This window comes from Microtus pennsylvanicus, chromosome 7 (genome assembly GCF_037038515.1).
Source record: "Microtus pennsylvanicus isolate mMicPen1 chromosome 7, mMicPen1.hap1, whole genome shotgun sequence".
NCBI lineage: Eukaryota > Metazoa > Chordata > Mammalia > Rodentia > Cricetidae > Microtus > Microtus pennsylvanicus.
Genome location: NC_134585.1, coordinates 122,402,010 through 122,425,239, shown reverse-complemented (window position 1 = coordinate 122,425,239; position 23,230 = coordinate 122,402,010). Strand labels below are relative to the sequence as shown.

General features: G+C 49.8%; 1 protein-coding gene across 1 annotated transcript in view; it reads right to left on the bottom strand.

The window, feature by feature from the left end:
* Il6r (interleukin 6 receptor) overlaps positions 1-15,567 on the bottom strand; it is a 50,979-nt gene extending 35,412 nt beyond the window's left edge. Inside the window, exon 1 of the mRNA XM_075978405.1 lies at positions 15,103-15,567. Within this exon, the coding sequence (XP_075834520.1) occupies positions 15,103-15,187 (85 nt within the window). The 5' untranslated portion in view covers positions 15,188-15,567. The remainder of the gene's footprint in view (positions 1-15,102) is intronic.
* Between the last annotated feature and the right edge of the window lie 7,663 nt (positions 15,568-23,230).

Below are 23,230 nucleotides of genomic sequence, written 5' to 3'. Positions count from 1 at the left end.
GGGAGGCAGAGGCAGGCAGATCTCTGTGAGTTCAAGGCCAGCCTGGTCTACAGAGCTAGTTCCAGGACAGGCTCCAAAGCCACAGATAAACCCTGTCTCGGAAAAAAAAAAAAAAAGAAAACATTTTTTTTTTCAAATCAAAACAAAAAAAGGAAAAGGATTAGAGCAACAGAAAAAAAAGTAAAAGGGAGGTAGGTGTGGAGGAGTTGGTAGGTGACGGGGTGCCAGCAGGCCATGGCCACTCACGTTCAAGCAGAAGCAAATGCAAACTTAGGTCTCAAGGGGTTAGGCACCCCCCCCCAGCAGTGTTCCCATCTGTCCTTGCATTTTCCACACTAGGGCTAGAACCCATCACCCATCTTCCGGCATGATGACGTTTAAGCCATCTTTATGGAATGTTCGCTGCATGCTGGGTGTTTCTCCGAGCTCTCAGAAGGCCTGTAGGGCAAGCAGGCGTCATCCATACCATCCCCATCCCTGGTCACACTGTTAGGCAGCGAGGATCAGAGAAGGTAAGGAACCAAGCAAGGAATAGTACAGCGTACAAACCCAACACTCAGGAGGCCCAGCCTGGGAGACATAGTGAGGACCTGTCTCAAAAAATGAAATAGGATTGTTAAGGAATTGGCCCCAAATCATCCCACAGCTAGTGAGTGGGGCATGCACACTAGGCATGGGGGGGACAGCCATCCTCCCACCATACCCCAGGGGTTTCTCTCTGACCCCGACACACACATGCGCGCGCGCGCGCACACACACACACACACAATCTCCCCTCTCCTGTCAGCTCTTCTCACACCTTCCCAGCTTCAGCATCTGTGCAGGCCTGAGTTCTAATGGGGGAGGGGGGCTTTTGTGAACCACACAAAGCAGACCCCGGGAGTGGGGCTCAGGCTCTTTCTCCCTGCCCTGCACTAACAGCGACTGTACGATGCCCCCCCCCCTTCTACCTCTGGATCTTCTGCTCGACCTAGTTGCCCCACACCTGTGTCTCCTGATTTCTCCAAGACACACATGCCAAGACACACATGCCAAGAGAGGCTTTTATGGCCCACGGATCACAGCCAGGCAATACTTCCAGGCTCTGTGTCATAGTTCATACCCCTGATCTGAGTCAGCTCCCAGATGCTTCTCAAATGAATGGCTCCTGGCAGGACACCAGCCCTGCTGCCCACTAATGGGCTGTACTCCTTGTACCTGCTTGTATTTGCCTTGTATTTGGCAGAGTCAGTATTTACCTTGGCTGGCTAGGCCTTCCTCCCATCTACCCAGTGGACCATACCCCCATGGGAGGGAGGCCTGTGAGAGAAACTCCTCTGGTCCCACCGAAAAGTAACTCTGGGTGGGTTCTGACTCAAGAGACCCATGGTGTGACCAGCTCCAAAACAGAAAAACACTGGGTCCTCCCAGGCTTCATCAGAGAAAATCACAAGGCCCCAGGCCAGGGAGGTCTGGGCAGGCTATCTCTCCAAGACTATCAACTAATCAGAGGAAAGATGTCTGAGGAGAGCGGTCGCCACCACATCCCCACCTGAGGCGTATTAAGGGATGCAGAGCTCAGAGGCCAGAGGAGGCCCTGGCACTACTTCCCCCTCACAGGGCCTCTGGGGACTTTGTCTAGAGAGCCGCTGTGGGGAGGAGCTGCATCAGGAAGCAGATGCGGGGACAGGCACCGCTAAGAGCCTAAGGAGGCCTGCTGCTCGCTCCACAGAGAGTCAGACCCAGAAGTCTAAGTCCTGGGCTCGCAGCTCTCGGTCCACGTCCAACCCATAGCTCTCGGCTTTCACAGGTTCCCGGGCCTCAATCCCTGTCAGCCACACAGCTGTCAGCCTTCCCAGCAGTACAACATTAAAGGGCTCTTCCCATTCTGACAGTCTGGTCTTAGGGCCTGACCAGGACCCTGGCCCGTAGTCAGGATTTCAGATTTCTGGAGGGTGGGAAGAAAGTGGTAAGAAGGAACCTTATGTACCTCCCTAAGGCCATCCCAAGGTAAATCCACCAACCCCACCCTCCCCAGCCCCCACACCCACCCCTTTTGGAAAGAGGAAGCCAGCTCTAGAGATAGGAGTGCCCTTAAAGGGGAAGTCTAGGCTCAGGCTGCAGTTTCTACTGAAGGGCTTCGTCTCCCATCAGCTCCAGAAAGCTCCCTCAGGACCGCAGGCTCCCCTCACCTCCAGGGCCCCTCAGACCCCACAGAGCAGTCCTGTAAGCTGACAATAACACTCAGTCCAGCTCAGAAAATACATAGTACGGGACTGTCAAAAAACAAAACCCTTGTGACATCCAGGATGGAGCTACACAGTGGCTGTGGATTTCTGTCCAGTGAGTGGCCCTGAAAAACCCTGGGCCCAAGGTTAGGAAGGATGATAGTCAAGCAGCCTTAGAAAGTGGTGATGGGGGGCTGGAGAGATGGTTCAGAGGTTAAGAGCACTGGCTGCCCTTCCAGAGGTCCTGAGTTCAATTCCCAGTAACCACATGGTGGCTCACAACCATCCTTAATAGGACTTGATGCCCTCTTCTGGCCTGCAGGCAAAGCACTCATATACATAAACTAAAAATAAAACTTTTAAAAAAGAAGGTGGTGGTGGCTAAGGTAGACACTGACCACCTCATGTTGTGGGATATTTTACCATACTGTGTGAAGATGTGTTACTCTTTTACCTTGCCTGCCTAAGGCACTTGGTTTAATAAAGTGCTGAGCAGCCAATAGCTAGGCAGTAGATAATAGGCAGGACATCTGGTCAGAGACAGGAACTCGGGGATGAAAAGAGGTGGATTCACCAGTGAGACACATGGAAAGTCAGAAGCACATGATGGCAAAGAGGTAATGAGCCACGTGGCAGAACGTAAATTAAGAGAGACAGGTTAATTTAAGTTATACATTAACTTGGTTGGGGATGAGCCTAAGCTAAGGCTGAGCTTTTACAATTTATAAGAAGTTTCCGTGTCATTATTTGAGAGTTGGAGGTCCCACGAGAAAGCCCAACAACAGCCCCTTCCCTCAGTGGCCCTCCCTTCTACGGAGCCTCTGCAGGCCCAGCTGTTCTCCATCCACAGCCTCCAAACACGGGAGTCAGCAGTGGTTCCGAGCACGGTGGTTCCACTGATCTGAAGGTGGAGCCTCCTGCCCAGCTCCCTTGGTCTGCTGTTTCCCCGAGATGCTACAAGGACAGAGGGAGCCACAGCTCAGTGTCTATCTCCAGAGTCCCCTCCGATCCGACCCCATTGCAAGATGGATATACACAGGGCATTTCCCTTTCTTGCTGTCATTTCATAAAAAGAAAAGAAGGAAACAAAAGGTCACCAGGTTGTAGGTCTTCAATAAAGAACAATATTGGGGGGCACAAGAAAAAGCCTTGGGGTCAGGAAGATGGCTCAATCAGTAAAGTGTCTGCATACGGACATGAGTTTGGATCCCCAGAAGCAACATAAAAAAAGCCAGCAATGTGACATGTGCCTGCAACCCCAGCACTGGGTGGGGGATACCTGAAGCTCATGGGCCCAGTTCAGCCCAGCAGAACTGAGTTTTGGTTCAGCGAGCCACCACCTCAAAAAAGGTGCAAAATCAGCCAGGCGTGGTAGTGTAGCACTCCGGAGGCAGAGGCAGGCAGATCTCTGAGTTCCAGGTTAGCCTGGTCTACAAAGCTGTTTCCAGGACAGCCAGGGCTATACAGAGAAATCCTATCTCAAAAAACTGAAATAATAATAATAATATTAAATGCGTAAAATCATTGAGGAAAGACACATACCAGTCCATCTTTTACATGCACAACTGTACACATTTCTGCATACATATGTGCACATGCCTACAGTAACATATACCACACAACACACACACTTAAACAACAACAAAGGATCGCATTTATAACAGCAGCACTTAGGAGGCCAAAGCAGCATGGATTACAGTGTGAGATCCTGTCCTTAAAAAAAGGCACAAAAGGGCTCCTCCCCCGACCCTCAGGTGCTTTGCAGCTGCCTTTGGTTCCACGTGGTTCTGTGAGTACATCTGTGAGGATCCAAGAACAGCTGGATTTCTGCTCTTCCAGAAACCTAACTCACCGCCACCACACAGCTGCATACAGGTTCCCAAGTCCCCACCACACCCTATGTCCCTCACCCTAAGCGTGAGTTTGTTTATGTGCACACACCCACTCCCCGTCACCAGAAAGGAAGCCTTCAGGACAGTGGGACACCTGCTGTTGGTGGAATCGAGGTGTCCGGCTCTGCGGCCCCAACTCAGCCTCTTTATAAGTCCCAGTGGGGCTCTGAAAGCAAGAACATAGCGTTACAGAACAGTAATGCTCCTTGAGCTCCAAGGTTTATACTAATAAAAAGGCGGACTGTGGTGGCACTCTTTCCCTAAAGCCAGCAAAGGTACAAGGATAACCTGATCTGTCTACAAAGTAAGTTCTTTGTCTGTTTAGACATCGTGGATTTCATGGTTGGCCTTGCTATGCAGCTAAAGATGACTTTAAACTCCTGATTCTCTGTCCCCATCTCCTGAGTGCTGAGATTATAATCACGTGCTCCTGCACTTGGCTCTACGGTGTGTGACCAGCTAGGGCTACAGAATGAAACCCTGTGGGGGTGGAGAGGACACACAGGACTTTTCTAAAAGGTTGTTAAGTGGGCAAGTTGATTACAAAGTTCACATGGAAAAGTAAACAAGTTCAGATGGCCAGGAAATTTGAAAAAGAAAAAAAGTGAGATTGAGAGTAGTCCTGCCTAATCTATAGCGCCATAACAATTAAAATAGTGTCACGTGACTGGAGGCCTAAACTATAAACACAGAACTCAATGCTGAGGCTGTAGCTCAACAGCAGATCACTTGTCCAGCATGCTCAAAATGCCCAAATCTCCGGGTTCAATGCCAGCACTGGGTGAGGTGTTACTGTGTAAGTGGTTAAGGGGATACCTCAAGTTCCAGGCCAGTCCATGCTTCACGACAGCTTGTCTTTTTTTTTTTAAAGACTTTCTGTTTTATTTATTTATTTATTTACTATGTATACAATATTCTGTCTGTATGTCTGCAGGCTAGAAGAGGGCACCAGACATCATTACAGATGGTTGTGAGCCACCATGTGGTTGCTGGAAATTGAACTCAGGACCTTTGGAAGAGCAGGCAATGCTCTTAACCACTGAGCCATCTCTCCAGCCCACGACAGCTTGTCTTAAAGGAGAAAAAAGGAAGAGAAGGAGGCAGGGAGGGAGGGATCAAAAGAGAAGAACTGTATCTCTTCTTAGAGAGAGCACTTGCCTAGTGTTTCTAAAGCTTAATCCCCAGTACGGCAATTAACTAACTCAAACCAGTGGAGGAAAAGCAGCATAGTCAATAAACAATAAAGGCTGATCAGTGACAACTGGAAAAACGGCAAACCTCACACATCATTCTTTGATTAATTCAAAATTAATCAAACATTATTATTTTCAATGCATTTTCTTTCTTTCTTTCTCTCTCTTTTTTTTTTTTTTAGACAGGGTTTCTCTGTAGCTTTGGAGCCTGTCCTGGAACTAGCTCTTGTAGACCAGGCTGGGCTCGAACTCACAGAGATCTGCAGAGATCTGCCTGCCTCTGCCTCCCGTGTGCTGGGATTAAAGGCGTGTGCCACTACCTCCCAGCTCAACTTTTTTAATTTTTAAACTCATAAAAGAAAAAGAATGACCTTTCAAGATGATATTGACACAAAGACCTCACTAAATACGATACAAAACTCAGAGACCATATAAATTCAGCTGCAGCTTTAAAAAAAAAATCTCTTGCTGAAATTATTCCTGTAATCTCAGTACTCAGGAGGTTGAGATAGGAGGCTTGGGAATTTGAAGCCAGCCTGGGCTACACAGGAAGACCTTATCTCAAAAACAAAATAAAACAAAGCAAAACAAACATGTATGAAAACCAATTTCGCTATCAAAACAATAGAAGACAAACTAAAAGACTATTTACCAATAGTATGAGACTAATTTCTTTTTTATAGTAAGAGCGTCAGTAAACAATACGAGAAAGATCAACAGCTCAGTAAAAACTGAACAGTATAAATAGGCAGATTATGCAAATTATTAAATGCCTGTTTCAGAGAGAAATACCCATCCAGCCTCACTCGGAGAAGCTGTGTGCAAATTAACCCTACACAGACACACTGTTCTTTGCAGAGGTCATTTTTAATTTGTTTATTTGATTTTGTTGTTTTGTTTTGTTGAGACAGGGTCTCCATATAGCCTGCTGGCTTGGAACTCACTCTGTAGACCAGGCTGGTCTCAAAATCACAGAGATCCGCCTGCCTCTGCCTCCTGAGTGCTGGGATTAAAGGCGTGCGCCACCACACCTGGCTGGGGTCACTTTAATGGCATTCTGGCAAGTGTTTTGCTGGAATATAAATTGGCACAACTTCCCCTCCCTCAAATTACAAAACTCATGGCATTTGACCCTGGAGGACTTTATCCTGTGGATGTGCTTCTGAAGAATGAAGGATGCCAAAGTTATTCCCCACAACACTGTCTGCAGCAGCGAGGTGGGGTGTGGTATGGTGTCCACCAAAGGAAATGAGTGTGGGGACATAGCTCAGTTGGCAGAGTGTTTGCCCTAAGTGAGCAAGGCCCCAGCTTCCATCTGCCGAGGGGACGGGCTGTTTAGGTGGTGCACATCTGTAACCCCAGATTTAGGAAGCACAGGAGGATCATCGCAAGTTCAAGGCTGTCCTGGTTTCCACAGCAAGGACACGCGGCTCTTCCCGCTCAGAGTGGAAACCTCGACTGCTGTCACTTTGAATGGCTGCTGTGGGGATAGCAGCCGATGTCTGAGGTGAAGCCCTCTGCCTTCACAACACACCTAATCCCACCAACGTGAGCTGCTGTGAGCTGCGATGACCATCTCCTGCACTTCTGCCTCTTTCCCACTGTGTGACAAAGCCTTCACACCATGGCCTTCCTCCTCCTACCAGAACAGGATCTAAGATCAGCAGCCGCTGAGCCCGCAGTCTTGTCTGTATCAGAAAGTACTGTTGTGTCTTGGAAGGTATGAAGTGATATCCCCAGAGGCTCCTGGATGGCCGAGCCTAAAACTCAGGAGATGGAAGAGAGAGATAAAGTGGTGTGACCGGATACTGAGGGGGTGGTGGCAGGGAGAGGGGGGGGGGAGGAGAGAGAGAGAGAGAGAGAGAGAGAGAGAGAGAGAGAGAGAGAGAGAGAGAGAGACTACACTGGGTTGGCTAATACTGCATCATGGCCTGGAGTATTCTTCAGCTCTTAGGAGAAGGCAGTGGAAACTTCTAGGGGCAGGAAGGGGACATTGGTCACACTAGTCAGTATAGAATGAGGACACTGGGAAGAGAGGTGACCTTGTCCCTGTGTCCAGAGATTGTTGACAAATACATACAATAAAAGGGGCACTGGGGAATGGCTTAGTCAGTAAAGCTGGTTCACAAGCGGGACTTCAGGTCCCCAGCACTCACGTAAAAAGCTGGGCACAGGGTACGCATCTGTAATCCAAGAGAAGGTACAGGGGCTAGGGCAAAGGCAAGCAGACTCCCTATGCTTGCTGCCAGCCAGTCTACTCAGCTGGGAAGCGCTAAGTTCTGAGAGACCCTGTCTCAAAAGAACTAAGTTGGAGAACATTAGAGGAAGACATCTAATGTCTGCGACTTCTTCCACATGTGTGTTGTGTATGCTCTCACGCGCATGCGCACATATGTGCTTGTGAACCTGCCTGCAGCACAAATACCTTGGTCTGTCACATCCTTGCTGTATAACTGTGGGTCAGTTTCTTAGTCTCTCTGGGTGGCTCTCTCCTTCCTGTCTACTGAAGGACACTGTCCACCTGTCTTTACTACTTTCGACTACGTGGTCTCTAGATCTTTCCCATCAACTTGTACAAGCACACACATTTCAACAGTCTGTTTAAAACTCCTCTGTCTAGATTAGCCAACAAGTACTCTCTGAGATCTCAAAAGAGCTGGCCAGACCAGCTGTTGTCTCTTTGCCTGTCTTTGGTTCCCACCATGCCTCCAAAGCCCTACAGGCTGAAGTCACCACGGATGTCCTACCTGCTCTTAAATCCACTGGTCAAGCCCAGCCATCCTGCCTGGTTTTCCAGGCATGTTGAATGAGAAGCACTCCACTCCTGGGCACACTGTCCTGCTCTCGGTCTTCCCTGATTTTGTCTCCTCTAAACAGGAAACCCCAGTGCCTCCCAGCTCAGGCCCCTGGACCAGCTTCTCTCCACTGTCATCCAGGTGGAGCTGGGCAAGTCTAAAAGTTTAGAGTCTGCCCACATGTGATCTCAACACTCAGGAGGCAGAGGCAGATCTGTGTGAGTTCGGGACCAGCCTGTGGGTGGGGAGGGGGATACACAGAGAGACCCTGTTTCATGAAGAAAAAGGAGGTGGGGGGAGGAGGAACCTGCCTGTAGCCGGCTCTGGAGTTCAGGTTTGACTCCTCAGCGTCCACAGTCGTTCTCTCACTCCCAATCCCTCCCCCACCTCACCACGGGGGTCTCATGTGGCCTCCGCAGGCCTTGCACTTCTGCCTCTACCTCCCAAGTACTGAGATCGCAAAGGTACAGCATCAGCCCTGGTTCCGCATCCTTTCCTGGCTTGCTATGGGCGTCTCAGTGCCTCCGATCCACTCATCCTACAGCGCCTGCTGCTGTAGCTACCCTGCCCAGGCAAGAGCTGGCTGCTGCTCCACTCCCATAAAGTCCCACTGTGTGCAAGGGTCCGACAGTTTCTTGAATGAAATCGCCACTCCGTGCCAGAGTTACTGTAGCCACTATCGGAAGACCAAATAATGGTTCTCTGGAAGGAGGTAGGGAAGGAACAGGCACTGGGGAGACAGCTTGCATTCAGGGCCTCTGGAGCACACTGGCTAGAAGCTGCCAGGCAGAGCTGACAAGGGACAGACCGAGTGGAGAGAATTCAGCTAAAGCATCTAAGCCGGAACTAGAGAGATAGCTCCTTGATCAGAGTTCCTCCCACTTAGTCCTAGCACTCAGGAGGCAGAGGCAGGAGGATCTCTGTGAGTTTGAGGTCAGCCTGGTCTACACAGAGAGTTCCAGGACAGCCAGGGTTGCATCGTGAGACCTTGTCTCTAAAAAGAGGTAGTTTTTTTCAGAAGAGCAGGATTTGATTCCTAGCACCCATGGCTCATAGTCATCTGTAACTGCAGTTCCAGAGGCTCCTGTGGAGGCCGAAAAAATGCAGGCCCATTTCCACCTTGTCTGCTGGTCTGGTGATTGACAAGCACAGTTGCAGATCCCGACTCAGGAGGGGATTGCTCTGTTCTTTTGAAATTAAGATAGCTCATTCTAGCAAGTCCATGCCCTCCTGATGGGAGGTCAGGGTTGTGCAAACACACTTCTCCTCCTTCTTTGCTATGAGGTCACCTAGGGAAGGCCGGTCTTCAGAATCTGTGACCTAGAACAGCTTTGTTACCTGGACAATAGAATGCTAATGACTTGATGTCTCAGAGTGATAGAGCCATTGACTGCCTGAGTTTTCCTTTGTAGTATGTTAATAAAGGTAACAAAAATAAATGGGAGTGAATTTCAGGATTTCAGTCACTGGAATGCCCTCCCGATACTTTCTCTGGTTTCTGTCCTGTTAATTTTTATACCTCTTTATATTCTTTACTTATATTTCTTCAATTCCCACGCCCTGACCCTAGTAAGAAGTATTTTTGTCGAGGCCGGTCCTCGACAGGCTCCAATGGCCCCTTCTGGCCTCTCAGGCTCCGATGGCCCCTTCTGGCCTCTCAGGCTCCGATGGCCCCTTCTGGCCTCTCAGGCTCCGATGGCCCCTCTGGCCTCTTTGAGCACCATGTGTGCCAGTGTAGCACAGACATGCATGCAGGCAAAGCATATAAATGAATAAAATAGAAATCAAGACTTGACTCCAGATTCTGGATTTGGTGTCTGGGGGGTGCACACAGTCTCTAAATATCTCCCTACTTGCTTCTGGCATCCACTGAGATATGTTGCCAGGGGACTCCCGTTAAGGTACCAGTTCTGCATCCATCCTATACCTACCTGCCATGCACAGCCCCACAGCTCCCCTGCACCTCTGCCCTCCACATTAGTCACTGCCACTTTTACCCCGTGTCACTCTGCCAGGAGGAGTGTCTGTCTGTCTTGTTCACTTCTCTATCTTACTTCTTATAATAGCTACTGCAACTCAGTAGGAATTCAAACTACATTCAAGAATAAATGGATCCTTAGTCACACACATTTGGGCACTCACTCTGTACCAGAGACTGTTCTGGACACTGTGTAGCACCTGACTTAGCCCATTTAATCCTCATAGCCACCTGCGAGGCAGCAGTGGTCCTCAGGACTGCCACTGGTTTTAGCATCATCCTCCCAGATACCCAAACACAAGGATGCTCTTGACCACCTACAAAATGACGCAGTCACTATGGGTAGCCCGGCACATACTCTTATTTTCTCATCATTTCTCGAGTGCTTACACTGCCTAATACAGTGTAAATGCCAGGGCAACAGTGGGCATCGTGTGTTCTTTAAAGAATAATGAGAGAAAAAGTCTGTGTACATCCTGAACGTACAGTTTTTTTTCTCTCTCTGGTACCTTCAACATGGGTTGTCAGGATGCAGAACCTGCAGGCCAAGTCTGTAAGCCATTTTGAGACAGGATTTCACTGTGTAGACCAAGCTGGCCTTGCCTCTGCCTCCTACATGCTAGGGTTGAAAGCATTCACAACACACCCAGGTTTACAGCCCATTTTTCACTGTTTTTAAGATTTATTTTATTTTACATGTATGAATGCTTTGCCTGTGTGTATGTATTCACACCGTATACATGCCTGGTGCCTGAGAAGATCAGAAGAGGGCACTGGATCCCCTGGATTCTGGAGTTATAGATAAATATGAACCACCATGTGGGTGGTGGGAACCAAACCCTGATCCTCTGCAAGAGTAACAAGTGATCTTAAGTGTTGAGCATCCCTCCAGACCTCTCCAAGTCCAATTTTATCTATCTCCATATCTTTATTTTTCCTAGATGAAAACACAAAGTCTCAGGCCGAAGAGGCGGTCCAGTGGCTTAGAGTACTAGATACCTTTCCAGAGGGCCTACAACGGTCTGTCAGTCTAGCTACAGGGGATCCAGCACCCGCTTCTGGCCTATCAGGGCACTCGTGTATACACAGATATACACGCAGTCAAGACACTCATACACACAAAATAAAAATAAACAAACCTTACAGCCACATATAGTTATCGCGGGGTGACATCTGCCTGGCTCCAAAGCCTCGGCCATCACAAAAACAGAGAGCTCAAGTGGAGGAGCGACAGGGTCAAGGCCGAAGGACAAGAGTAGCAGAGAGCTGTGGAAGACCCTGCACAGCTCTCTAGCCCGCACTGTTCTGTCCACTTTCCTTGATTATGGGTATGCTCATGAGCAGTCCCCCAAAGCCATGCTGGCCACCGCTAGTCCCCCAAAGCCATGCTGGCCACCGCTAGCCTCTGCTAGCCCCGCAAAGCCATGCTGGCCACCGCTAGCCACCGCTAGCCCCGCAAAGCCATGCTGGCCACCGCTAGCCACCGCTAGCCCCGCAAAGCCATGCTGGCCACCGCTAGCCTCTGCTAGCCCCGCAAAGCCATGCTGGCCACCGCTAGCCCCCCAAAGCCATGCTGGCCACCACTGACCACAGCACTGAAAATGAGTGGTGGTGAAGAAGTCCAGGCTTGTTCTGTTTTGTTTTTTATTTTAAGGATCCTCCCCCTACCCCACCCCCGTTTCTGTCTCTGTAGCTTAGGCTGGACTAGAACCTGCAATCCTCTTGCATCAACTTCCTATATGCTAGAATTGTGCCATCAAGCACATCTAGAGATCACTTTTTCTCTTTCTTGAATTTTTGTAGATCAGGCTGACCTCAAACTCACAGAGATTCACGTGCCTCTGGCTCCTGAGTACCGGGCCTAGGGGAATATGCCACTATACATTAGCTTTTTAAAAAATTACATTTGTTTGTTTGTTTATGTGCATTAGCAAGCCACAGTACCCATGTGGAAGCCAGCGAAACAGCCCTTGCAACTAATGCTACCTTCTGGGTCCCTGGATCATCAGGTTTGCTAGCAAGTGCTTTTCTCTCCTACTGAGCCATTCCACCTGCCCATTTGACTTTTCTATCAACTTAGACTGTAATAGCTACCAATGGCCACTGGCCCATCTGAGACAGTTTTAGCCCTTGATTCAATCTGGTGACTGGGTTTGTGGCGCTCAGGCCTGCAGGGACAGATGAAAGGCCTACAGAGGGAGGGAACATGCGTTTGCAGCCAGAACTCTGGGGTTACTTTGCTTATGTAACATAGCAAGGGCCACACTTGTTTACAGTCTGATGGGGGTCAGATGAGGCAGAGAACAGGCAGGCTCTTGTTGCCCTCGGGTCCCAGTCAGAGATGGTCCCTCTGTCTAGCTGCCTCCTGAGACAGTGTCCCGGGAGAGTTGGTATCCAGTGCTCAAGTCAGAGACTGAACCATCTCTCTCCAGGATTTGCTCTTGGCCATGTTCAGCATCCTTTTAGGGTGGAGTCTGAATGACGGATCTCATACAGTCCCCAAGGGCTTTAAAGGGAATCCAAAGTGTGTGCATCAGTGAATAAACAGGGGGGAGAGCCAAAGTGGGGAGAGGCTTCTGAGGGAGGGAGAGCCAAAGTGGGGAGAGGCTTCTGAGGGAGGCTCTTCAACCATGTAGGCAAATGTTCTCAACACTGGCAGTGAATCACGAGCAACAGTTTGATTTTTAAAAATCTAGAGCTTACTCTCTGATACTCTGATACAAGCTCAATGAATGGTCAAGGATCAAGAATCGTCATTTTGGGTTGCGTATAGTGGTGCATAACTTTGATCCCAGCACTCAGGAAGCAGAGGCAGATGCAGGTGGATATCTGAATTCAGGGCTAGCCTGGTCTATGCAGTGAGTTCCAGGACAGCCAGGGTTATACAGAGAAACCTTACCTCACAACACCAAAACAACAACAATAACAACAACAAAGTTTTAATTGTCATTTTTACAAAAGTTCATCCTTCCTAGTCAAAATCCAAGGCTAGACAAAATAGTATTCTTCAGAAAAAAAACATTGATAGGAGTGCAGGTGGGTTTTATGGACAGAAAGAGGAATTCCAAAGGGAATTCAGAAGTCGAGAGGTGGCTTAGATACTTAGGCCTCTATGCGGCTGTGTGTTTTCCTGCCCTGCAGAAGGAAAGGGAACTGAAGCCACCCATACCCAGACTGTCCTTAGCCAGCAGCCCCTAAAATGTTGACCTAGCGGAAGTCTCAATCCCAGGTGCTCCAGGACCTTACCTAGGTAGCAGGACACTTGAGGCATTCTGGCAGGCCCTAGCAGGGAGACTGAATCCCACCGATGGGTTTCCCCTGTGAGCCAGCCCCAGCTGGCCTCACTTCTCCCAAGCCAAACATCTCAGTCATCTGCTCCACACTTCCTGTTTGATGCTTGTTTCTTGATTGTCACTCTGGTCTGTACTGAGCAAGTGTGGGTGTGGGAGACGGGCTGGTACTTCTCTGCGTTTTCCTTCTGAGATGGGAGCTTTCACTTCCTCCACAGACTCCCAGTTCTGCCTCCTAAAGGCTGTTCAGGTCAGAAGATACCCCACCCTTGGGGGTCCTTTCCAAACCACAGGAAAACAACTTGGGCCCCCAAGTGCCTTGTGACTCCTCAGGAACAAAGGGAAATGGTATGGTGCTGGGGTGGGCGGGGAAATAGAAACTGAGGCAGGTAGAGGGGCCCAATCCTGCTCTCCCAAGACCAGGACACAAGAGAAGGCCTCAGTCCTGCCTGGCACGACAAGAAGCCAAGTGGGGGACCTTGTCTTCCATCTGTGCCTTCTGCCCCAGAATCCCGCCAGATGAGAGTGCTGCTGGGCTTTCCCCAAATGCCCTCAGCTCTGTCTGCTGGTCTAGCTCAACAGTGAGAAGTATTAGGGACCTAGGGAATGCTGAATCGTGAAGGGCTGGGGATCCAACAACTGGCCTGACAGCTTCCCGACGCACCTTCTGCACCTCAGGCTCCTCTCAAAGCTTTATGTCAATCCAGTAGAGGATTAAAAATATGTGTAGAGCCGCGTGGGGGTGTAACATGCCTTTAAATCCCAGCACTCAAGAGATGAAGACAGGAGAGACACAAGTTTGAGGCCAGTCTGGCCTAAAAAGAAAGAAAAAAAAACATAGGCAGTGGTGCCAAGCCGAGCATGTGTGAAGTTCTGCCTTTCAGAGAGAGCCAGAGAGAGAAAGCCAGAGAGAGGGAGAGAGAGAACCAACTAACAGTATGTCCTCCACAAACAGCACAGTGGAAATCGCCCCAGTGACCCTTGACTCCACGTCCTCACCTCGCAGAAGTCCTCAGCCCCTAAAATAACGAGTAGAGAGACAGTCGACCAGTTCCTCCAGAAGACACCAGGCAGGCCACTAGGCCTGAAGCCAGAGCCCACAGAAAGGCCTAGACCAGAGTACCACGAAGCGGAGCCCTACCCTGTGCCTGGTCTACCCGCTTATCCGGAAGGGATGGGGCGGGGGCGGGTGCTCAGCTCCAAAAGGTCCCAATCACAGGATTGGGGTGGGGGTGGGTGTTGGCATTCTGCGTGCCAGGGCTAGTACTGGCTAAGGAGTGAGGCGGGAGCACCCGTGACTCAGACCCATGATGTCAGACCCTTCACAATCAGGTCACTGTCAATACACACGACACGACAAGCGGTGGCACTGAGAGTCAAGCGAGGTGCCACAGCTAAAGAGGACGGAGCTAGTGGCACAAAGAACTCTACTCCGCTAGGGCGCGCCCTTTGGGTATCTCCCTTCGGAGTGACCCGGGATGCAACTGAGTAAGACACATGGGGACACTGGGAACCAGACACCAGAGTCAGGTTTCGGGAAAACACAGTACTGTACACAGACTTTAGGCAACTGCCCAGACAGGAGCGGGCAGCCAAAGGCGCTAGACGCAGCAGGGGGCGCGCGAACCACCACCGCGTCCGCACAGGTGGGCCAGCCCCGGGCGGGCACCCTGTGTCCGCGTGGGCTCTCGCTGCCCACGGAACGAGCCCATGTCACACCCCCTCTGCCCGATCCAGATTGTCTTACCCAGCGGGCGGCAGCTCCCGAGGACCAGCGCGACCGCGGGCGCGGCCAGCAGGGCGGCCAGCAGCGCGCAGCCGACGGCCAGCATGCTTCCTTCTGCGCCGGGCGGCTCGGCAGCCCGGACTGGAGGAGGAGGCCGAGGGAGGGGGACCGGGGGAGGGGACGGCTGGGGCACCGAGAGCTGTAGCCGTCCGCCTTGGGCTCCGCACTCAACTCCGACTGCGAGCGAGCGCTCTGCCCGGCACGGCTCAGCTCTGTGTGGCCGCGACTTCCCACTCGCACGTGACGCGGAGCAGCGGGCCGTCCTGGCAACGGCGAAACATTTGAGGAACCGGTGCAGAAGCTCCTTTTGACAGCCCCGTCTCGCTGTTACGAAAGCCGGGCTGGATGGCGCAACCGCCCAGCGCTCCGGGCTAGCAAAGGGGGTAACTTCCTGCAGCCACGCCACACCTGAGCCGAGCGGGCGAGGGACCCCCACCAGGGCCCCTCCCCAGCTCGTGACGCTGAGCGCGCAGGGGAAATAGCTCTTGGGGTTTAGGTTTTGCTTTCCTTAACAGAACTCTGGAGGTTAAGTGCCTCTGGCGGTTAAAGTAGAGCGCAGGGCAGCACCCACCTCCCCGTGCTTTCACAATCTCTATGGGGAGTCCGGAAAGACACCGCTGTTTGCGTCGACCCCAGAGGCTGTGATTTAATTGGTCTGATGGAAGATTTAGGCATCCGAGACCTACCTGAGGAAAAGGTTTCCTCTCGCCTTCCAGCCGCCCTTTGAAGGCTGCTGCAGAAGCAACCTAGCAGTGTGAGCTTTGGAGTCCGAAACAGAGACCTGGACCACCATCCTCAAGATTACAATTCTGAATCCGGGCGTCTCAGTTTTCTCACCTGTTAGATAGAATTGTTGTTGTTGTTGTGTGTGTTGTTTTTGCTTTGTTTTGTTTTACTTAGGCCCATGAAGATAGAGATTTTTTTAAAAGCCCATGATGAAGATTCCTGGAGACACCATCTCTAAGTACCTGAACCCCAAGTACTCAATGAGTCAGGCCTTGGCTTCCCTCTTGACTTGACTGGACAGAAGGGAACTGGCGCGTTGTATTTACCAGGACCGGCCAGGTTCCTCACAGAGCTTGAAGCCACGGGGACAGCTTCACATGCAAATGCGGAGGGAAGAAAAAACAGTGAAAATAAAATTTAGACAAGAGGTCCCTGGACTTGCACCTGTGTGTTAGCATGTGCTCTTCCACTCTGGGTTTCAGACTGACTAGAGTCCATGGGGCAATCGGAACGGGTGTGTCCTGACTGAACCCCTAAATAAGACATAAGGCAGGACAACATCCAATATGTAGGCCACAGACCTATGTATACACACTGTCGGTGTGAACCACACTTAAGCAATAGCAGAACCAAATCCATGCCCAGGACAATGGGACTGGATTGGATGGCCCTTGTTTCAGTCATGTCCCCCTCTCCCTGTGGTGGTGCAAGTACTTGGGAAGCAGAGGCAGGTGGATATCTGTGAGTCCGAGGCCAGTCCGGTCTACACATGAAGACCCTGTCTTAAAAACAACGAAAAACAAACAAACAAAACCCAAGCAATCCTTCTCTCCCCACCGGTAGATACGGGTTGCAGGTGGGTGTGGTGGTATGCCTGCCATGGTGGCATACTGCCCTGTAGTCCCAGCACTCTGGAGGCTGAAGCAGGAAGATCCAGAGTTCGAGGCAAGCGTAGTTGACACGCTCCCTATCTCAAAAATAAAATTAATTTCCAGCAGGCTCTCTTGTGGTGGCCCCTTCCTTTTTGTGGGACATGGAGACCTGAAAATAATTGCGGAGAGACAAGTTGCTGATCTGAGGCAGGAAGGCTGCAGACTCTGCCAGCCCAGATAGGAAAGTATAACAAAGGAATGTTGAAGGCAAGAAGAAGCATCTCAGGAATGCCCTGGCATCTGTGCCCAAGTGGCTTCCCCCTGTCTTGATCCTAGGAAGGGGTAGGGAGTGGGGGGGGGCACTGTGTTCTACGGTCAAGCAGGTCTAGTAGTCCGCTGCTTGCTGGGTGTAGGATCTGAGCAAATTATCATTAATCTCCTTGAGCCTTACTGACTTCTACAGGAAGATCTTGCAATATGTTTCAAAGCCAGGTAGGATAGCTCCTGCCTTTAATCTCAGCACTTGGGAGGCAGAGGCAAGCAGATCTCTGCGAGTTCAAGGACAACATGGTCTACATAGTGAGGTGGAGGTCATCCAGGTGAGACCACCGTCACTTTCCCATTCTTTCCTGCACCAAAGCCATGCATGTACTTAAGTTACTACAGTGTTGTTCATGGCTTCTCATCTGCACATCTGTTCAAGCTTTTCCTTTGGCCAGGCCCTCCCTCCCTTTGCCTTACACCTTACTCAGCCTTAACACTCACCTCCGACAGACGGGCTGGTGGATGCTTGTAATCCAAGCGCTTAAGAGGCTGAGGGGGAAACATGGCAAGGCCAAGGCCAAGCTGAACAAGACCCTATTTAAGGCTGGAGAGATGGCTCAGTGGTTAAGAGCACTGCCTGCTCTTCCAAAGGTCCTGAGTTCAATTCCCAGCAATCACATGGTGGCTCACAACCATCTGTAATGGGGTCTGGTGCCCTCTTCTGGCCTGTAGGCATACACACAACAGAATACTGTATACATAATAAATAAATAAATAATTTTTTTTTTAAAGAAAAGACCCTATTTAGAAAAAAAAAAGCCAAACATGGCTGTGAGCACATGTATTTCCAATATTCAGGAGGGAGGGCAAGGATTTCCTCAAGTTTGAGGCCAACCTGATCTACATAGCCAGTAAAAAAGGAAGGAAAGAGAAAGAAAGAAAGAAGGAAGGAAGGAAAGAAAGAAAGAATGAACAAAAGAAAGAAAGAAAGAAAGAGAGAGAGAGAGAGACAAGCATGTGTTGGGGACTGTGGACCCTCAGACCCTGAATTTTCTACGACCCCTTGCCTGCTGGAGTGAATGTTTTGTTTACCTGTGCTTGCAGGCTTGCAGCTGCTCTGAGCACATGACCCTCATGAGTTCCTGATGGCAGGGAGTGGTTTCTGGTGGGCTTGCATCTGAAAAATCCTGACGTGGCCATTACTCAAGGAGAGCCCCATATAAGCTGCCTGGAACACAATAAAATTGGCATTCTTGTTTCAATAATGACCCATGTCCTGTGTGCTCTTTAATGTCCAGACCCTTGCCCAACCATGGTTCCAGGTGGTGCAGGCACCTCAAGCCTGGTTTTGGCTGTCTTCTCCAGAAAACGCCTGCCATCTGCAGGGTAAACTAGGTCCCAGGTCCCTGTGCTCCTCCCAAGCCCCATGTGACTTTGTTTACCACCCTGCATCCTTTCGCTGACCAGGGCCAAACACACTTTGTCCTAGGTGAGGAAAGAGATTCCTCAGGACTCTGAGCAGATCTCCTGTAGGCCTGCCTGAACTCCACAGTTAGTGGAGGTTCAGTTTGTGAGCCAACATTCCGGGTTGATAGGACAAACACTGATAAGCAGGGAAGAAAACATATCTGTGGATGTTAGCCTTGCTGACAACTCCCACAATCTCCCAACCTCCCACACCAGATCAGACTGAGTTACCAGCTCCTCTTGTGTGACTGCCAACCCCAGGAAGAGCCCCTGTTGGAGTCGTGGCAGAAACAGCAGGCAAATCTCAACTTGGGAATGGAGGCATCTGGCTTCCAGGAAGCAGCTGAGTGGCAGCCGAGGCTGAAGTACAGGGCATTCAGACAAGCCACTACGGCTGCAGCAAAGCAATGGAAGACTTTGCATCTGAAACAGGCGCCTCTCTTGGCTCTCTCAAGAACACAACCAAACACCTTGGAAATTCTCAGCCCTAAGAGCTAGGAAGCATTGTTGCATGCCAAATAGGCTCAAAGAGTTGTTTCACCTCTGTCAACTGTGGGCTGAGGTCTGGCCCAGGACTCTCACTGAGCGAGGTCTCAACAGACCCAGGACCAGCTTTGTCTCCCCCATCACAGTAGACACTAACGGGCTGCACAGGCTGGAAGGGATCGTGCAGTGGCAGACTTGAGTTAGGAACACTTGCCTCTTCAGGTCCCCAGTATCACGGTCGCTGCAGTTACCCTCCTTGTCCCCTAGAGGGAAAGGCCGTGGCGGACAACCAGCAAGCAAGCCCTCTCTTACCTTTGACCTGAATAGATTAACCTGCTTTTTTTTTTATGGGTACCTACAAATCATTTGGGTTTTTTTTTTATTTTTTAAATTTTTTTTAATTGAGAAAAAAAAATTTCTGCCTCCTCCCAGCCTCCCGCTCCTCCCCCCCATCCTCTCCCCGTCTCCCCACTCTTCTCCCTTTCCCCCACTCCTCTCCCCCTCCCTCTCAAGTCTGAAGAGCAGTCAGGGTTCCCTGCCCTGTGGAAAGACCAAAGTCCTCCCCCCTCCATCCTGGTCTAGGAGGGTGAACATCCGAACTGGCTAGGCTCCCACGAAGCCAGAACATGAAGTAGGATCAAAACCCAGTGCCATTGTCCTTGGCTTCTCAGCAGCCCTCATTGTTCGCCATGTTCAGAGAGTCCGGTTTTATCCCCTGCTTTTTCAGTCACAATCCAGCTGGCCTTGGTGAGCTCCCAATAGATCAGCCCCACTGTCTCAGTGGGTGGGTGCACCCCTCTTGGTCCTGACTTCCTTGCTCATCTTCTCCCTCCTTCTGTTCCTCATTGGGACTTTGGGAGCTCAGTCCAGTGCTCCAGTGTGGGTCTCTGTCTCTATCTCCATCCATCGCCAGATGAAGGTTATATGGTGATATGCCAAATATTGATCAGTATGGCTAAAGGATAGGATCATTTCAGGTTCCCTATCTTCCGCTGCCCCAGGAACTAACTGGGGACCTCGCCTTGGGCACCTGGAAGCCCCTCTAGGTCCAAGTCTCTTCCCAACCCTAAGATGGCTCCCTTAATTAAGATATGTGCTTCCCTGCTCCCCTATCCAACCTTCCTTTATCCCAATCATCCCGTTGCCCCAAGTTCTCCCCATCCTACCCTTCTCACTTTTCTCTCCCCATCTCCCCTTACCCCCCTCCCACCCAACCTTAAGATCCCGATTTTTTGCCTGGCAATCTTGTCTACTTCCCCTACCCAGAAGGATAGCTATATGTTTTTCTTTGGGTTCACCTTCTTATTTAGCTTCTTTAGGATATCCAATTATAGACTCACTGACCTTTATTTAAGGCTAGAAACCAATTATGAGTGAGTACATCCCATGTTCATCTTTGTGGGTCTGGGTTACCTCACTCAGGATAGTATTTTCTATTTCCATCCATTTGCATGCAAAATTTGAGAAGTCACTGTTTTTTACCGCTGAGTAGTACTCTAATGTGTATATATTCCACACTTTCTTCATCCATTCTTCCATTGAAGGACATCTAGGTCAAGGTCCCATCAAAATTCTTCTCAGATCCTGAGAGGACAATAATCAACTTTATATGGAAAAACAAAAAACCCAGGATAGCCAAAACAGTCTTATATAATAAAGGAACTTCTGGAGGCATTACCATCCCTGACTTCAAACTTTACTACAGAGCTACAGTATTGAAAACAGCTTGGTATTGGTATAAAAACAGAGAAGTCGACCAATGGAATCGTATAGAAGACCCAGATTTTAACCCACAAACCTATGAACACCTCATTTTCGATAAAGGAGCTAAAAGTATACAATGGAAGAAAGAAAGCATCTTCAACAAATGGTGCTGGCACAATTGGATGTCAACCTGTAGAAGAATGAAAATTGACCCATATCTATTTCCATGCACAAAACTCAAGTCCAAATGGATCAAAGACCTCAATATCAGTCCAAGCACACTGAACCTGATAGAAGAGAAATTGGGAGGTACCCTACAACAGATGGGCACAGGCGATCGCTTCCTAGGTATAAACACAGCGGCACAGACATTAAGGGCAACATTGATTAACCTCCTTTTTAGGGACAGAACAGGACCACATAGCCCAGGCAGGCTCAAACTTGCAGCCCTACCGCCGCCCCCTCCCCAGGGGTGGGACTTCAGGTTGCTCACCCCAGGTCTGGCTAACTAAGCTCCTTTGTAGTCATGGGCTCCACTTCTCTTGCTTTCTAGACAAGAAAACCGAGACCCCAGAGGTGAACTAAAGATGGCAAAGGGGACAGTGTGGACAACAGATGGAAGATCCCAGCAGTCCTGGCTGGAGGTGGCTGTGCTGTCTTCAGCGTTTTGTTTGTTGTTGTTGTTTTTTAGTTTTGTTGTTATTTGTTTATTTTGGCAACAGGTTCTCCTGTAGCTGAGGCTGGCTTTGGGCTCTTTGTTGTTGCTGCTTTTGTTTTTTCAAGAAACTAGCTCTTGTAGACCATGCTAGTCTTGAACTAACAGAGATCTGCCTCCCAAGTGCTGGGATTGAAGGCCTGCATCCACCACTGTCCAGCCCTTCAACTCTTTATGATTCAAGATCCTGCCTCCACTTGGCCCAGCTGGGGTTAGAAGCATGCATTACCACAACCTACTCCACCAGTTTTTTTTGTTGTTGTTGTTTTGTTTTTTTTTTTGAGACAGGGTTTCTTTGTGGCTTTGGAGCCTGTCCTGGAACTAGCTCTGTAGACCAGGATGGTCTCGAACTCAGAGCAGTTTTTTGTTTTTTAAATAAATCTCTTAGCCAGGCGGTGGTGGTGCATGCCTTTAATCCCAGCACTCGGGAGGCAGAGGCAGGCAGATCTCTGTGAGTTCGAGACCAGCCTGGTCTACAAGAGCTAGTTCCAGGACAGGCTCCAAAACCACAGAGAAACCCTGTCTCGAAAAACCAAAAATAAATAAATAAATAAATCTCTTCCCCACGCCCTCCTCCAGATCTGATCAGAGCACACACTGACCTCCAGTCCGGGTCCATTCTCAGCTAGGGACAGTGTTTTCTCTGTCACAGGGACCAGATGGTACCGAGGAACTGTCCCCCTGGTATCTGATGCTGCAGTCGGCCCCTGCACAGGAGGTACAGCTTCTCTGGGGTTTCTCCCCGGGAGGGCAGTGTGTAGACAAACATGGGGGCAATACCCCATAAGCAGAGGAGCTCCAAGTGCCTGCCGAGGAGACTCAAGCTTGCAATGGAGGTTGCGGACTTCTCAACAATCTTGACCCACATTCTACCGTCGCCAGTTGAGGCCACGCCAGAGACGGGGCTGCTAAGACCTTTCTCAAAATGAAGTTATAAGCATCCCCCACATAACATAGAATGTTATGCTGTTATAAAGATCCTCCCATAATAATTATAGAATGTTATGTTGTTATAAAGATCCTCCCATAATAATTACGGAATGTTATGTTGTTACCATTTTGTTTGGTTGAAACAGGGTCTCACTATGTAACAGGATGACCAGGACTGTTAAGGTTTTATCTGCAGCGAAGCATTGCACTTAAACTTAAACATAGATGGACTTACTGCTCAAGCAGAACTTGCTTGTAGATTTCCCCGACCTCATAAAGGGCCAAATATTCTGGCTACACAGTGAGACCCTATCTTAGAAAACAACAACAAGCCGGGCAGTGGGGTCTCACACCTTTAATCCCAGTATTCAGGAAGCAGAGGCAGGCAGATCTCTGTGAGTTGGAGGCCAGCATAGTTTACAGAGTGAGTTTCAGGACAGCCAAGGCTACAGAGAAACCCTGTTTTGAAAAACAAACAAACCAACAACAACAAAAAAAGGCCAGACACGGTCCTCACACCTGTAACCCTAGCCCTTGAGAGTAAGAAACAAGAGGTCACTGAGGCAAACAGATCTTCCTTCTGCTTCCAGCCTGAGTTCTTTCCTTTCTGTCTCTCTCCCAAAGAGGTAGCTGCTGCCGTGGCTCCTCTCCTCTCCCCCCCTCCTCTCTTTCTCTCTCTCTGCCTCTTTCTCCTCATCACCCTTCTTCCTTCCTTCCTTCCTTCCTTCCTTCCTTCCTTCCTTTCCCCTTTCCCTTCCATAGCCCTCTAAATAAATATCCAACCTCACTCTGCATGGCATGCCTATCTGTCTCTGACTCTCACCCACCATGCAGCTTCCTGCCTGGGACTCGCTGCTCCTCATGGCCACTGCCTCCACTCGGGGAACTGCAGCACCATTTTATGTTTACCATAACACTAGGGACG